This window comes from Trichechus manatus, unplaced genomic scaffold (assembly GCF_000243295.1).
Source record: "Trichechus manatus latirostris isolate Lorelei unplaced genomic scaffold, TriManLat1.0 scaffold00179, whole genome shotgun sequence".
Classification (NCBI taxonomy): Eukaryota; Metazoa; Chordata; class Mammalia; order Sirenia; family Trichechidae; genus Trichechus; species Trichechus manatus.
In genome coordinates, this window is record NW_004444115.1 from 1281943 (window position 1) to 1298089 (window position 16147).

General features: G+C 58.6%; 1 protein-coding gene across 1 annotated transcript in view; it reads left to right on the forward strand.

Annotated features, from left to right (window-relative positions):
- Positions 1–14500, forward strand: part of MYO7B (myosin VIIB) — a 135991-nt gene extending 121491 nt beyond the window's left edge. Inside the window, exons 30-46 of the mRNA XM_004387047.2 lie at positions 2589–2706; positions 2784–2910; positions 4012–4178; positions 5172–5353; positions 6248–6378; positions 6648–6799; positions 7406–7559; positions 8236–8391; positions 9306–9411; positions 10342–10455; positions 10750–10837; positions 11470–11576; positions 12102–12287; positions 12525–12641; positions 13322–13405; positions 13684–13803; positions 14240–14500. Of these exons, the coding sequence (XP_004387104.1) occupies positions 2589–2706; positions 2784–2910; positions 4012–4178; positions 5172–5353; positions 6248–6378; positions 6648–6799; positions 7406–7559; positions 8236–8391; positions 9306–9411; positions 10342–10455; positions 10750–10837; positions 11470–11576; positions 12102–12287; positions 12525–12641; positions 13322–13405; positions 13684–13803; positions 14240–14341 (2211 nt within the window). The 3' untranslated portion in view covers positions 14342–14500. The remainder of the gene's footprint in view (positions 1–2588; positions 2707–2783; positions 2911–4011; positions 4179–5171; positions 5354–6247; positions 6379–6647; positions 6800–7405; positions 7560–8235; positions 8392–9305; positions 9412–10341; positions 10456–10749; positions 10838–11469; positions 11577–12101; positions 12288–12524; positions 12642–13321; positions 13406–13683; positions 13804–14239) is intronic.
- The last annotated feature ends 1647 nt before the right edge of the window (positions 14501–16147 follow it).

Sequence of the window (16147 nt, forward strand, 5' to 3'; positions counted from 1 at the left end):
TTTCCAGCCTGAGTGGGTGCATTTGCAGGAGCGAAACCATGGATTTTTAGGGCCCCAAGACAGGGGCAGGGGGGCAGAGGAGCACATGAACCCAAATGAACACAAGTAATTTGGGGAGTGGGGAATGGGTGAGGGTAAAGAATTATGAAATGTTCACCCACCACTTTTTTTCCAAAGTGAGCATAGCTTCATGGACATTTCTATTAAACATTTAAAACGTGTACCAAGTAAACCAAAAACACAAATACAAAGAAAAATATGGTATCACTGATAATATCACATCAAAGAAATCATCACACTGTGGTGTGTATCTTTCCAGACTAGTTTCTGTTCTTCAGTATACAGCTGAGACGTGGATGTGGGTGTGATAAGAGAGAGAGAGAGAGATACACTTAAAAACAGGACCGTACCATACTGACAACTTCCAACCTGCTTGTTCACTTAATCACATAACGTGGAGCTAGCTTTCTATGTCACTAATACCAACTTCTATCTTCGTACGTAATGGCTACATAGTACTTCATTGCATTAATGAATTGTAATTCACTTCACTGATTCCTATTGATGAATATTAAGGTTATTCCCCATTTTTCATTATTAAAGCAATGAGATGAGCCACTTTTATACACTTGACAGTTATTTTATCAGGATAAATTCCTAGAAGTGAGATTACTGGGTCAAAGTGTATGAATGCTCTAAAACATTTTAGGCAGATTGCATGATGCCAAACCACCCTTCAGACATGGTGTATCAACTTACAGTCCCAAAACCAGCATATGAAGATTCCCAGCCAATTTTGAAAGTAGGAATAAACAAGTAGCATTTTATTCAACGAACAGGCAGTAAAAAGAAAGCTCCACTGTATATTATAACCAGTTATGGGACAGATGATGGGGAGAGGAGTCAAGACAGAGAAGGAAGAAAACTTGAAAACAGGGACCTAGAAGACAGGAAGTTCAGATGAAGGTATGGGGTCCCTGAGAGACACCCCAAATATACAGAAGAAGAAGTCAGAGAAGAAAGACAGGGAGGTACCAGTGACACAGATACACCAAACCGGCCTCAGGCACAGAGCAACACACAGACCCTTGGGGCCTGTGTGTGTATGCAAGAGCAAGTACAAGCACACACCCAGACAAACTCATAGACACAGGCACAGACATGCACACTGACACAGGTGCACAGGCACATGTCCACAGACATACAGAGACATGCACAGACACATGCACACAGACACTAGCAGGTACAGACACATGCACACAGGTGCTCAAGACACACATGCAGATACATGTGCACAGATACACAGAGACATACATGCAGACACAGGCATAGACATGCACACAGACATGAGTGCACAGACGTGCAGACACGTGCACAGATGTGCACAGACACGCACATGCACAGACATGCATGTGCACAGACATGAACATGCAGACACACAGATGCATACACACATGCACAGATGTGTGCACAGACACACGTGCACACACACGCACAGACACACATGCACCAACATGCACACACACACACGTGCACAGACATGCACAGGCAGGTGCACAGACACACATGCAAAGACACACACACACAGACACATGCACAGACACATATGCACACACACATGCACAGACATATGCACACAGACGCATGCACAGACACACACACCCACAGACACATGCACAGACACACATGCACACACATGCACAGACACACAGATGCACAGGCACACATGCACATGCACAGACACACATGCACAGACACGTGCACAGACACATGCACAGACGTGTATACACACACACAGACATGCACACACACACGTACAGACATGCACATGCACACACATGCATGCACACTCAAACACGCACAAGCACAGACACACATGCACAGACATGCACACACACAGGCACCCATGCACAGACATGCACATGCACAGAGACATGCATGCACAGACACACATGCACAGATATGCACACACACAGACACCCATGCACAGCCATGCACATGCACACACACATGCACACCCATGCATAGACACATGCACAGACATGCACACACAGACATGCATACACACACACACAGACACAGACACGGACATGCACAGACACACATGCACACACGTGCACAGACACACACAGACACATGCACAGACACGTGCACAGACACACGTGCACACACATGCACACATGCACAGACACGCACACAGACACACATGCACAGACATAGACACACAGCCTCTGCTGAGACACACCAAGCAGCAGCCTACCCTACAACCCTTTGGCATCCAGACATTAAAGAAGTGTAAAGCCTTCCTCTCTTCTCAAAACCACTTCATGAAGGGTCCTCACCCAAAAGAAGGCAAACAGAGGGCTGAAGCCAGCCCACCAGAGCTTCTCCAGCCCCTAACCCTCACCGGGCTTTTGCCCTACCTAAGGTAGAAACTTCACAGAATGGTTCATCACATAAACAAACTGAACACTGGGTGAGGGATTAGGACAGGATGGGGTGGCAGGTGATGCAGGCAGTGGTGGAGGATGAGAGATGCATGGTGGAGGTGACACCGGCGTCCCCAGCCCTGGCTCTCGCCCCCACAGGCGCCGTACACCCAGAAGCAGGCAACAGTGTTGGCTGTGCGGGAGCAAGTGGTGGACATGGCTCGCCTGCAGTGGCCACTGCTCTTCTCCCGGCTGTTTGAAGTCACCACACTCTCCGGTAATGACACCTGAAAGGCTGGGGAAGCCTGGGCCCTGGGGCCAGCCCAGACTTCACATCACCTATCCTCCCTCCAGGCCCTCGACTGCCCAAGACTAAGCTGATCTTAGCTGTGAACTGGAAAGGGCTGTACTTCCTGGACCAGAGAGAGAAGGTGCTTCTAGAACTCTCCTTCCCAGAGGTCACGGGCCTGGTCACCAACAGGTGGGTGCCCTGAGAGAAGATGCCCCAAATCACAATCTGAGTCCTTGAAACAATGCATCTGGGGGCTCAGGGAGAGAGGAGAGAGGAGGCTTCTTGTCCCCGGGAGCCAGCGGAGGTGGGTGGGGGGCAAGGATCAACAGGTATGGTCTGATGGTCATTTGAGTAGGGAACTACCCTACTTGTCCCCTATTAAATACTGTTTCTGTGCATTAACATTGCCCCCTTCAGGGGCCGTTTTTAGAAACCCAGATCCACCTGGAAATGAGCACACCAAGCTTGTAGCAGCCCTCTTGGTGCATGTTCATTTAGCAGGCCCCTTCTCTGTTCATGGTCTGGAACTGCTCATGCTGAGGGTAGTTGAGGACATGGATCTCCAGGGAGAGGGATGGGGCAGGGCCTGGGTGTGTGCCGCCTCAGGATTGGGCCGGGCCTCCAACACGCCCAACCCCACCCCAATAGCCTCCAAGGCTGTCCCTACTGGGAAGGCCTCCGAGCCCTCTGGGGTGTCCTCTCATGCCCTGCCAGCGTCGCCTCTTGGCTAAAGCACACCCAGCCTAGCACGACCACTGTGGTGGCTCCCACTGTGATGGGCAGGCTCAGGCCCCATCTGCTGACACTGGCTGCGTGCTGGGTACGCCCACGTATGCGATGAAGATTTTGCAGCACCACCCATTCTGCAGATGAGTAACCCGAGCACACACAGGCTCAGCAGCTCGCTGGAGGTCCCAGGGCTAACACATGGCAGAGCAGGTGCCCCATCTCAGCTCGCACGCTCTGTGTACTGCCCCGTGGTGGCCCTGTCCCCACCACCACCTCCCCACCTCCCCAGAGCTGACCCTCACATACTGGAGCTGGGTGCCTCCCACTGCCTCTGAGGCCAGGGACCCTGAGCTCGGGCCATAACCCCTTCTGCCCCGCCCTGGCCACTTGGGAGAAGCTGGCTGACCTAGGCTCAGACCCCTTTCAGGTTCTGCCTCTGGCCCTGGTGAACTACAGCCCCTCCCCTGTAGCTCCAGAGAGTCCTCCCCTCTGAGGCCAACGAGGGGAGGAGGCAGGGGAGGGCGGAGGCCTCTGGTCATGCAGTGCGCTGTGTCCCCTCAGGGCAGCCCAGGGCGGGCAGAGGCTGACACTCTCCACGCTGCACGAAGAGGAGTACGAGTTTGCGACCCCCAGCAGTGTGGCCATCGCAGAGCTGGTGGCCATGTTCCTGGAGGGCCTGAAGGAGCGGTCTGTGTTCACCATGGCCCTGCAGGACAGGAAGGCCACAGGTGCCTAGCTGGGAGGGGCACAGCAAGGGGCCCAGGCCAGCTGATGGAATGTTGCCAGCTGGGGGTTGCTAAGTGGGAGAGGGTTTACAGCCCACCATGGTAGACAGCTTTGGGAGAGACCCTTCCCTCTCTCAGCCTCTGTTTCCTCTTCTGTAAAATGAGGGGTTTTGAAAAGGTGATCTCAAGTCCTCCAGGGTGGACCTTGGCTCAGAACATGGAGAAGGGTGGAGTGTGTGCCCCCAACACCCCAGTGAACAACCTGGCCAGCTGTGCTTTGAGCATCGGCCCCACCCTGTGACCTTACTTTATAGACCAGAACTGGGGGCTCAGAGAAGAGAAGTAGACAGCCCAAGGTCACACAGCTAGGAAGGCTAGGGGTCTGAGTCCAAGCAGCCAGAGCTGCAGAGAGGGGACCAGAGGGTCATGGGCTATGGGGAGGGTGTGGGGAGCCCCAGAGGGCGCGCACAGGAACTGCAGGGTCTTCTGTGTCCCCTGGGACACAGAGGAGGCAGCAGGTGTTGACTGACCGCTGCCCAGGCAGGGCAGGGCTTGGGGTCTCCAGTCAGCCCCCAGTGTGTGATCCCGGGCCCCGCCTTCAGTCCCACCCCAGCCCCAGGAGGGAGGGAGGTACTCTCCTCAGCATCTCCCTCTCACAGCGAGGTCACACAGTGGGCCACTTTACTATCACTCAGGCTCAGCCTGTGACCCCAGCCTGTACATTCTCCCTTCCCTTGTCCACCCGCCTCTGCCCCAAAGGCCATCTCCTGGTCTGGCCTCTGAGTCTTGGAGTACACATGGGTGGGTGTAGGGAAGGGCCTGTGCCCTGGGCCCCAGCTGGAGGCTCCCATCCTCACCCCTCACTGCCTGGGGCCGGGCAGCTGCTCTGGGCCTGTTTCCTCACCAGTCAAGGAAAACAGGAGTGCCAGCACAGTCGGCCCTGCAGAGCCCAGTAAACAGAGGGTTTTTGTTCTCGTGTGTGACCTGCACTCACAGATGATGCCACCCTCCTGACCTTCAAGAAGGGGGACTTGCTGATCCTGACGAAGAAGCAGGGGCTACTGGCCTCTGAGAACTGGACCCTGGGCCAGAATGACAGGACAGGACGGACGGGGCTGGTGCCCATGGCCTGCCTCTACATCATCCCCACCGTCATCAAACCCTCGACACCGCTGCTGGTAACTGCACGCCATCTCCACGCAGCCTGGCCCGGGATGCTAACCGGGAGCCAGCTCAGGGGCCAGCATCTCACCTTGCAGAGGCCGGTGGTGACCTTGGCATCAGGTCACTCCACAGCCCCTAGTGTCCCGCAGGGTGATCATGTCGATGGCACAGACTGTGTTTGGGCAGTGCCATCATTTAGCAGGTGCTCAGTGATGGGAGCCCCCTCCCTCCTCTCCCACCGGGGGACCAAACCATCCTGTCCTCAGCCTCTGCCTCACTTGGACCCTGACCCACAGCTGATGCCGTGGAGGCCCTTGTCCCGCTACCCGCACGACACACCCAGCCCAGCCCCCAAGACCAGCCACCACTGCTATACCTTTTGAAGGCAGGAACGGGCAGGCATTCCAACATGCACATATTGAGCACCTACTGTGTGCCTGCAATGCAGGAATGAACACAATAGCAGTTCTGTCCTTAGGGATAATTGCAATTAACAGCCAATTAATTGCAATGTGCAAACTCCTTCCAAGAAGAAACACTGGTTGTTATGGGAGCCGAATTGTAGGTGGGGGCTCGCCCTGAGGGAGGGATGTTTGTGCTGATGACTGAAGGAGGGGAACCAGGCAATAGGGCAGGGGTGAGAGATGTCCCTGAGGAGAGGTGTCCTGAGGCATGGGCCATGAGTCTGAGGAACCCCGCTGGCTGCACCCCAAACGGAGTGGTCAGGCCGCAGAGCCGTTAGCGCTAATCCCCCTAAGGGATAGGAAACAGGCTCAGAGAGGCTGAGTCAGCAGTGACACAGGAGGGGGCAGGCCAGGCCCTTCCCCGAGACTACCAGACCAGGGGGAGCTTTGAGGCGGGGCCTTGTGGGCAGTGGCTGCTGCATACCCAAGCCTGTGCCCCCACAGAGCCTGCTGGCCATGTCACCTGAGAAGCGGAAGCTGGTGGCCCAGGAGGAGGGGTCCACAGAGCCCTTGCCTGAGGAGCAGCCCAAGGAGAAGCCACACACCCTGGAGGAATTTTCCTATGAGTTCTTCAGGTGCCCACCCAGACCTGACCCTCCCAGGGAAACAGGGGTGGGGGGAGGGGGCAAAGCAAACAGTCTTAGAGGAGCCAGGAGGGTGTGGCAGTGACACACCTTACAGATGAGTCCAGTGAGGGCAGAGGGCACAGCCCCCACGGGGTGCTGGTTGGAGCCTGGGTCTCTGTCCCTACTGTGCAGGGGGTGGGGAGGGGTGGCGGGGCAGAAGAAGAGCCAGGGGAGAGAAGCCCTGAGGCGGTCCCCATGCCTGGTCTCCATCCTGACAGGGCCCCAGAGAAGGAGACAGTCAGCAAAGCCGTGTTCGCCCGGGCCCGGGGCCACCTGTGGGCTCACTCCTCTGAGCCACTGCGGCAGCCTCTGCTCAAGCGTGTCCATGCCAATGCCGAATTGCGGGACTGCGCCTGCCAGACCTTCATGGATATCCTTCCCCTCCGGCGCTACCCCTCCCTGCCCCACAGCTGCCCTGGGAGGGGGCTGGCTGCATAAAGTGCAGGGCGGAGCCAGCATGCTGCTTGCCATGTGTCTGGGGCAGGATCAGTGCAGGGCCAGGGTCAAGGGTTAGTGTGGGGCTGGAGTCAAGGATTGATGTGGGTCCATGGTCGAGGGTAAGTGTGAGGCCAAGGTCGAAGGTTAGGGTGAGGCCAGGGTCAAGAGTTAATGTGGGGCTAGGGTCAAGGATTAATGTGGGTCCAGGGCCGAGGGTAAGTGTGAGGCCAAGGTCGAAGTTTAGTGTGAAGCCAGGGTCAAGGCTTAGTGTGTGGCCAGGGTCAGGGGCCAGTATGACTCTGGGTTGGAGGGGCCAGATCACGGGTTAATGAGAGACTGAGGTGGGGGTTGGTGGGGAGCCAAGGTCATAGATCAGTGTCTAGCCATGGGTCAGAGGATCAGCTTGAGGTCAGGGTCAGGGGTCAGCCTCAGGTCAGAGTGAGGGTCAGCATGGGGCCAAGGCAGCCAGTTGAGATGACAGATTGTAACTCTTTCTCCTGGGGGCCACCCACAGCCCAGTTCTCCTTGACAGCTGCACCCATCCTCAAGTACATGGGTGACTACCCCTCGAGACAGGCCTGGTCCTCCCTGGAGCTCACAGACCATATCTTCTCATTGGCCGTCCAAGATGTGGCCCTGCAGGACGAGGTCTACTGCCAGATCCTGAAGCAGCTGACACACAACTCCAACAGGTCTGCTGGGGGGTGACCAGCACACGCGGGTTGTCCGTCTGTCCTGCCCCGGGAGGCTGTGCCCATTGCTCAGAGGGGAAATGTCAGCTCTAGGCCAGGGGCCTGCTCCCACTGCTCTGCTCTGTGACTCAGCAGGCCATAGCCCACTGAACCTCATGCTCCCCTCCACAGAAGGGACACAGGGCTCCTCCCCATCCCAGATGAGACTGTGGCATGAAAGCCCTCTGGTGTTGGGCAGCAGCTGGCATGGTGCAGCCTTGCCTGGGCCCAGTGCCTCTTCACCCTGGCCAGCCTCCCCTCATACACCCTCGGCCTTGGGTCACATCACATACCTCACTCCCCAACATGCCGGGCTGGCCTGGGCCTCAGGAGGAGCCCTCCTGGCTGACAAGGGCCACCCCCCCAGCAGGGGAATAGCAAGGGTAACAAGCACCCAAGGGCAATCTCTAAGTTGCTCCTCCCCCACCCCAATTTCAAGATGAATGGGCGTTGATAGCAGGAATGAGTCAGCAGAAATGCATTTCCCTCTCTTATCCAGCTGACTCAGGTGCCTTTCTTTTATAGTTGTGGCACCTTAGAATGTCATTCTGTGCCTCATCTGGCACCCCCTTGAACTTGTGCCCAAGGACAAGTACCCCCCTCTGGCCCTTCCCTCACTACGCCTCTGCCCCCCCAGGCACAGCGAGGAGCGGGGCTGGCAGCTGCTATGGCTCTGCACGGGCCTCTTCCCGCCCAGCAAGGCGCTGCTGCCCCATGCCCAGAAGTTTGTGGACACTCGAAGGAAGAAGCTACTGGCCCCTGACTGCAGCCGCCGCCTCCAGAGGGTTCTGAGGTTAGCCCGCCGCCCCCATGCTCTCTGGCGCACTGGCCCAGGGTCAGCAGTGCCTATCCGTGCAGGCAACCCAGTGGAGGTTTGGGCGAGCCCGGTGTGTGGGTGTGAGGGTGCAGTTCACCAGCAGAGTCATCCTCTCCAGAAACCAGCATCAGTGTGCGGAAGCAGGACCAGGCTGCTGAGCCCCAGGGAGACAGGCAGAGGATGAGACACAGGGGGTCTTGGACAATGTCATAGCCCCACCGCTACAGGCCCAGGGCACAGAGGGAACTGCCTGGAGGCCAGAGGGTGACCTGGATGCCCCAAGCAGTCCATCCTCCCGCCCCAGCCCCAGCCCCAGCCAAGGACAGCCGAGTTCAGAGGCCCAGCCCTCCCAGTCTGTGTGCACCTTGTCTGTCCCACAGTTGGGAAGTTCTCCTTGGGTTGGTCTTGGTTCTCTTCAGTGCCTCCGGCCTCCTGTGGTGTGGCCTCCCTGTGGCCATGGGGGAGGGGTGAGAACAGAAGTCACCCCCTGGGCTTGGCAGAGTGAGCAGCCTGTGACTTCAGTGGCAGCCCTGGCCGTGCAGGGGGAGGTGGGGCCTGCCCCTGCCCGATGCCCCTGCTGTGTGAGAACAAGAACACAGATCAACCCCAGCATCCCACCCCAGCCTGGCTGGCCTGGGTGCCTTCATGTTTGTCCCTGGAGGGTGAGACCAGGCCTGCCTTTGCCGCCTCCCTGGGGGCCATGTGTGCTGAGTACCCTAGGCAGGGTCCCGATGCTTTTCCTTGTTTTTTTCTCACACATAGTTCTTAGCTGGAAAGTCTCTGTCTATATAAGGCAGATGGAGCATAAACAGTACCCCCCAGGCCTGGAGGCCAGGGCCCGGCGGGTAGGGTGGGCAGGCTTGTGTCCACAGTGTTCTGTCCTGTTCCAGAGCAGGCCCCCGGAAGCAGCCCTTGCACCAGGTGGAGGTGGAGGCCGCAGAGCAGAACATCACCCGCATCTGCCACAAGGTCTACTTCCCCAATGACACCAGCAAGGTGAGGCGGGCCTGCCCTCCGCATGAAAGCCCGGCTTATAGGCGGGGCTGCCCAAGGGTCTCCGCCTCGTGGGGGCTGCGGGCACCTCTCCCTTCTGGCTGATGTGCAGGGAAAGCTGAGGGACATGGGATCAACAAGGCCCATTCTCAGCAGTGCCCCCTCCATCTCCCCTGAGAAATCGACCCCATGAACATGACCTGAGCACCCTGTGCAAACCAGGTCCTGTCTGGGCTGGGACAGGATGCAGCCTCCGAGGCCCACAGCACAGGCTGTGCCCCCAGGCGTGCAGGAGCTCCAGGGGAGCAGCGGGAGGGGAGTGGCCTCAGGGAGTCAGAAGTAAGGACTTCCCCAAAGGCACGAGTTGGGTGTTACAGGCTGGTGAAGCACAGCAAATCCGGGAGAGAGGAGGCCAGAAGTGTGGGTAGGGAGGCTGAGGCTGTGGGCCTTGTGGAGCTCCAAAGGCTTCTGACCTGGCCTAGTGCTTTGTGGGTATGCTTTGTGGGCAGAGCTCTGGGACTGGGGCTGCGAGGGCAGAGGGGCCAGCTGGGAGGAGGAAGGCCCATCAGGACCTAGTGGGGTGCAGAGGCCCCTGGCCAAGGAGCAGACATGAGTGGGCAAGGAGACAGAGCTGCCGTCCTGGGGAAGGCCTTTGCAGCCCTGGGGGTATCAAGTCCGACACCGAATGTTGCCACGATCTGGCTGCAGGCTTCTCAGAGCAAGTCAGGAGGCCAGGCCTGGGCCCCGGGGCAATGTGCTCTATGGCTGCACAACTGGGCTCTTTCTGGAAGGGGAGCTCAGCATCCCTGGCCCGTAGCTGGCCACCCCACGTCTCAGCCAGGAACATGCCTATCGGGCTTCACAGGGCTGTCCCAGGCTGCCTTGTCTGGGGCGAGCAGCTTTCAAGGCCTCACTCACCACCTCTCTGCCCAGATGCTGGAGGTGGGTGCCAACACCCGGGTGCGGGACGTGTGCCAGAGCATCGCCGCCAAGCTGCAGCTGGCCTCCTGGGAGGGTTGCAGCCTCTTTGTCAAGATCGCCGACAAGGTGCGCCGGGCAGGCGGGCGGGTGGGGTGTGGCCTGTGGAGGCCACCTAGAATAACCTGGACGTCAGCCGCCCACCCCACCTGTGCTGGTTGGGTCCCTTGCTGCCCACCTCAGTCAGAAGGAAAGTGGGTGGTGGACCTAGAGCCCACCCCAACTGACTGGTACTCCCGACATGGCACTCAATCTACCAGGCTGTATGGCCCAGCTGGGCCCCACTGCTCCAGCGCCACCCCCCCACCCCAACGCAGCTCCACCCACACACCTCCCTGCCTCCCCCTCACCCACCCACCCCAGGTTTTCAGCCAGAAGGAGGGAGACTTCTTCTTCGACTCCTTGAGACAGGTGTCTGACTGGGTGAAGAAGAACAAGCCCCAGAAAGAAGGTGAAAGGGGCTCTCTGTGGGGCAGGGCGGGGAAGTGGGAGGAGGGAAGGGAGTGCCTGCCACTCTGCTCCCCCCAGTACCACTCTGCAATCAGGCTCGACCTCTCCCCCCACTCAGGCCTGTGCCTGGGAAGTTAGCCCGAGATCTTCTGCATGATTCCCATGCCCATTCATTCATTCCCCTTTATCTCTCTGGGCGATGGTGTATAGCCAGGCCCTGGTGCCAGGCAGAAGGGCATAGGTGTGTATAACCCAGCCCTGCCCAGGAAGCACTCTCAGCTTGGGCAGGCACAGAGCATGAGGACAGGCCCAGAGCAGATGGCAGAATGCAGGGTGATACGGGGTGCACAGGGGCTGTGGGCCAGGCAACTGCCTGACCCCACTGGGAGGCCCAGGAACGTTCCTGAAGGCAGTCCCACCTCGTCCTGAAGGGTGAGTGGGAACTGGAGCCAAAGAGGTGGGTGGCTTTCCAGTCAGGAGTACAGGAGGAGCAAAGGCAGAATGTGAGGGGCTGCAGGGGCTAGGCAGCAGGTGGGAGGCCAGCACCAGGCCAGGCCTGCTGGGCAGTGGGTGGCCAAGGGCTGGAGTCGGGCTGCAGAGCAGGCTTGGTGCTGACTGCCGCCCCTTGCCCAGGGGCCGCCGTGACACTCCCCTACCAGGTACTCTTCATGCGGAAACTGTGGCTCAATGTGGTCCCGGGGAAGGATGTGAATGCAGACACCATACTCCATTACCACCAGGTACTGGGGCCAAGCTGCCCTCCCACTGACCAGGCCAGCCCCAGCCAGCCCTGGGGTGTGTGCTGGGGCCACCCTCCTTCCCTCCACCCTCTTGCCCTGGCTGGGTGTGCCGGGCCCACCCTCTTCCCTCCACACTCCAGCCCTCAGAGGCGGAGGAGTTAGCAGGCAGGACACCCGCCCCACAGGGGATGGCAGGCTGAGCTGGGCTGTCCTGGAGACTGAGCCAAATGGCAGCAGCATTTGGGGACAGTGAATGTACCAGCACTGGCAGCACCACTGCCAAAGGGGAGGGTAAGGATGGGGCTCCCGCAGCCTGAGAAACACCAGCCTGCACCCACAGTGCCAAGCCCAGGGGTCTGGTGAGATGTGAGGGCTCTGCCCACTCAGTGGTTGTTCCCTTGCCAAAAATTCTCCCCTGAAGGCTTTCACGAGTTGCCAGCTAGGTCCTCCTAGAGTGTCCCTGTTACCTGAGCGGGAAGGCGCCTGAGGCCCAGCTCTCAAGTATACACATGCCCATTGCTCCAGGAGCTGCCCAAGTACCTGCGTGGTTTCCACAAGTGTTCGAGGGAGGATGCCGTCCACCTGGCAGGCCTCATCTACAAGGCCCAGTTTGACAATGACCGGTCCCAGCTGGCTAGTGTCCCCAAGATCCTGCGGCAACTCGTGCCTGAAAACCTTATGCGTCTGATGTCATCGGAGGAGTGGAAAAAGGTGCTCGATGAAGGCTGAGGAGGGCCTTGGGGCCCTGCTGGCCCTCCCTCAGGGCCCTGAACACATTCCCAGGATGGGGTGGGTACACCAATCTGTGGGCATCAAATCTCCCGGCTCTATACTGGGGCCTTAGAGACCCTGGGGTGCCCTGCAGGGGCCCATCTGGGCCTCCAGACGAGTTGCTCTGCCCCATGCAGCACGGCCCCAGCCAGCCCCTCACCGCTCTCACCTCCCCAGAACATCCCTCTGGCCTATGACAAGCACGTAGACAAGACGGTGGAGGAGGCCAAGGTGGCCTTTCTGAAGTGGATCTGCCGGTGGCCCACCTTTGGGTCTGCCTTCTTTGAGGTGAAGGTAGGCCTGCCCCACGCCTACTCCGGCAGACCCTCAGCTCTGGCCCAGCAGACTTGTCTGGGGTGGGAGCTGGTGGCCATGTTTGGCAGAAGCAAGTGTGTGTGAGGGTGTGTGTGTATGTGTAAGTGTGTGGATATGTAAGTGTGAGTGTATGAGTGTGAATGTGAGTGTGTGAGGGTGTGCGTATATGTGTAAGTGTATGTGTGAATATGTAAGTGTATGAGTATGTATGAGGGTGTGTGTATATGTGTGTGTGAATGTGTGTGAGTGTGAGTGTGGGAATGTGTATGTGTGAATGTGTGTGTGTGAGGGTGTATGTGTGAATATGTGTGTGTATGTGAGGATGTGTGTATAAGCGTAAGTGTATGTGTATGTAAGTGTATGAGTGTGTGTGACTGTAATGTGTATGAATATGTGTGTGAGAGTGTGAGGGTGTATATATGTGTGAATATGTAAATGTATGTGTGTGTATACATGTATGTGTGAATGTGTGTGAGGGTGTGTGTATGTAAGTGTGAATAGGTATGTGTTTATGTGAGAGTGTGGGGGTGTGTAGATGTGTATGTGTGAATATGTATGTGAGTGTGCACGTGTGCATGTGCCACAGGGAAGATGAGCCCCTGGGAGCTGGCCACCTGGCCTCCTGGGCAGGCTGTGACCACTGTGCCCTCCCTTCCCAGCAAACCTCGGAGCCCTCCTATCCTGACATCGTCCTTATTGCCATCAACCGACACGGGGTTCTGCTCATCCACCCCAAGACCAAGGTAGCAGAGCCTCAGACAGGGCTGGTGGGGAGGGAGCTGCCGGGGTCCCCAGGAGCCGTGTGCGGGTGAGGCTGCAGTCACCTGCTCAGGTGTATCACACCTACCCTCCTACCTCCAGCGCGCGCGCACACACACACACACACACACAGCCCCTTACCATGCCTTCCTGCTTTCCCCAGGAGCTGCTCACTACCTACTCTCCTGCCCCCAGCACACACACACTCACACACACACACACTCACACACAGCCCCTGACCACGCCTGCCTGCTTTCCCCAGGAGCTGCTCACCACCTACCCCTTCACCAAGATCGCCAGCTGGAGCAGCGGCAGCACCTACTTCCACATGGTTTTGGGGAGCCTGGGCCGGGGCAGCCGCTTGCTATGTGAGACCTCTCTGGTGAGCCCCAACCCAAACCCCTCCCACACCCCATGGAGCAGGGCATAGCCAGCTTTGCCACCCTCACCCCCACTGCAACCAGGAGAGCTGCTCACAGTGAGCCCTGGGCCACCCGTGCTCAGAAAGTGAGCAGAGACCAGGCTGGCCCGGCAGAACCCGGTTGGGGTGAGAGAAGGGGCTGGGCGAGTTACTCAGGGCCCGCACCCAGCAGCCACAGTGGAAAGGCCTTACGACAGGTTCCCTGTGGTCCAGGGCCACTGTGAAGCGGGAGGAGAAACAGGGCACCCACAGGGTAGGCAGAAATGGGCACACCCAGCCAGCAGGACCTTCCCTGCCCAGGTGTGCTGCTGGGACAGAGAACTGAGGATGCCACTAGTCCAAGACCCCCACACCCCCTGCACCCCACGGTCTCTGACTCAACCCTGTCCCCGTCCAGGGCTACAAGATGGACGACCTGCTGACCTCATATGTGCAGCAGCTCCTGAGCACTGTGAACAAACAGCGGAGCTCCCGGGCCCCAGCCCTGGCTAACTTATAGGCACCTCAGGCACCTTCCCGTGACATCCAGGCTACACTCCCTCAACCCCTCCTTCTGCACCCACCTCTCCTCTACCTCCCAGGTGGGGCCCAAAGGAGGGGTCTGCGGGGGGCAGGCTAAGAGACCCCACCCCCAGAATGTTCAATAAACATTCATGGAGCCCTGGAAGTGAGTGTGTCAGTGAGAGAACGGGCAGTGGGTCAGGACAGGAGGCCTGGGGGCACTGGCAGCAAACGGTCTCTTCTGGGAAAAGCATGGCGACTTCTCCAGGGAGACGGGACCAGGGCTCTTCTGGGGAATGACTTCATTCGCTGTTCCCCTCCCCCTCCCACCCTCCCTTCTTCACTCTCTCCTCCCTGCTTCTCAGACTGGTGAGAGGGCACCCAAATCTCCAAGTCCCTCTGCATCTTTCTCCTTCCCCAGAGGAGGCGGGACACGTAGCCCATGCCCAGGAGGGCCCCAGTGGAGACCTCTCTGGTGAGCCCCAACCCAGGAGCCACCCACACCCCAGGGAGCAGGGCACAGCCAGCCCTGCCAGCCTCTGCCAAGTAGTGGACACAGTGAGACGCAGGGCCTCGGAGGTCTGGCTTCACCCCACAGTGGGCTGGCAGGCCCTGTCTGAGCCACCATCCCCGCTACACCACCAGCTAGGCTCAGGCACGAGCACTGCAGGCTTCCGGCTGGCCTGTCTCCCGGCCCCGGGAGTGGGCTGGGGTCCAAGCCCCAATTCTTTTGCCTGCTCATCTGGTGTCTGTCTCTCTAAGTGGTCAACAGTTCCCACAGTGGCGCGTCCGCAGGGGTCACAGCACCTCCCCACACATATACCCACAAACCACGCAGGACTTCTGTGCTCATGTAAATAAGCCTTCATTGTGCGCCACATGCACACTGTGTCCAGGTGTTGTCCGGCCAAGGAGGAAGCAGGGTCCACCCTGGAGGTGGAAGCCTTCTCGCCGGTGCTCCCTGGAGCTCAGCACTGATCCGGGGGAGGAGCAGAGCTGGGGGCTGTGGGGCCACTAGCGGGATTTCAGGAAGAAGCCCCCGGGTGACGAAGGACAGGAGTGGGTCATGGTCCTTCCTGCTAATGGGTGGTGGGGGGCAGGAGGACTTGCTGGCCCAGTGTGGCCAGGGGTCCAACTTGGCCAAGTGAGTGACTGAGGGATTGCAGCGTGGTTCCCCAGAGGCTCTCCAATCTGCTTGGTCCAGGGGCTCAGCCTCAGGCAGGGCTGGTCCCAGCTGTGGGTATCCACAGTGCCACACTGCGGCATGCTCATAGGCTGGAGGGGCGGGTGAACAGAGTGGGGACCTCTGGTGTGGAGGCTGCACAAGGCCCCTGGGAGGACTTGTATAACCAGGTCAGTGCTGGCTGGGCTAGGCAGTGGGGAAGACGCTGTGCTCCACAGCAGGGCTGGTGACCCCGGGCTGTAGGCTGTGTCCCTGGAGGCCCCTGGCTGAAAGTGCCAGGCACAGGTGGAAGTGCCATGGTGACCGAATGTGAGGTGGAATGTGCATGTGGGCACAGGCTGCCACCTCCGGCCCCCCTGCCTCTGCCCCATGCGGGTAGACAGAAATAGGGAAAGAGGAACAATAGCAAGGGAGGAGAAAGGCAGCGCTATGGGAAGTAAAAGCGAAGGAGGAAACAGTGAGCAGAGGGCAGGGCAGTAAGGGGGAGGGGACAGGATGGGCAAAGGACAGAGATGAGACAAGGAGTCTGAGCAGAATACAGAGGCAGGAGGCAGCCCGGGGAGGGGAGAGAAAGGTGGAGACCCCCTGGGAGAAAGGGGAGTACAGGCAGGCAGGAGGGCC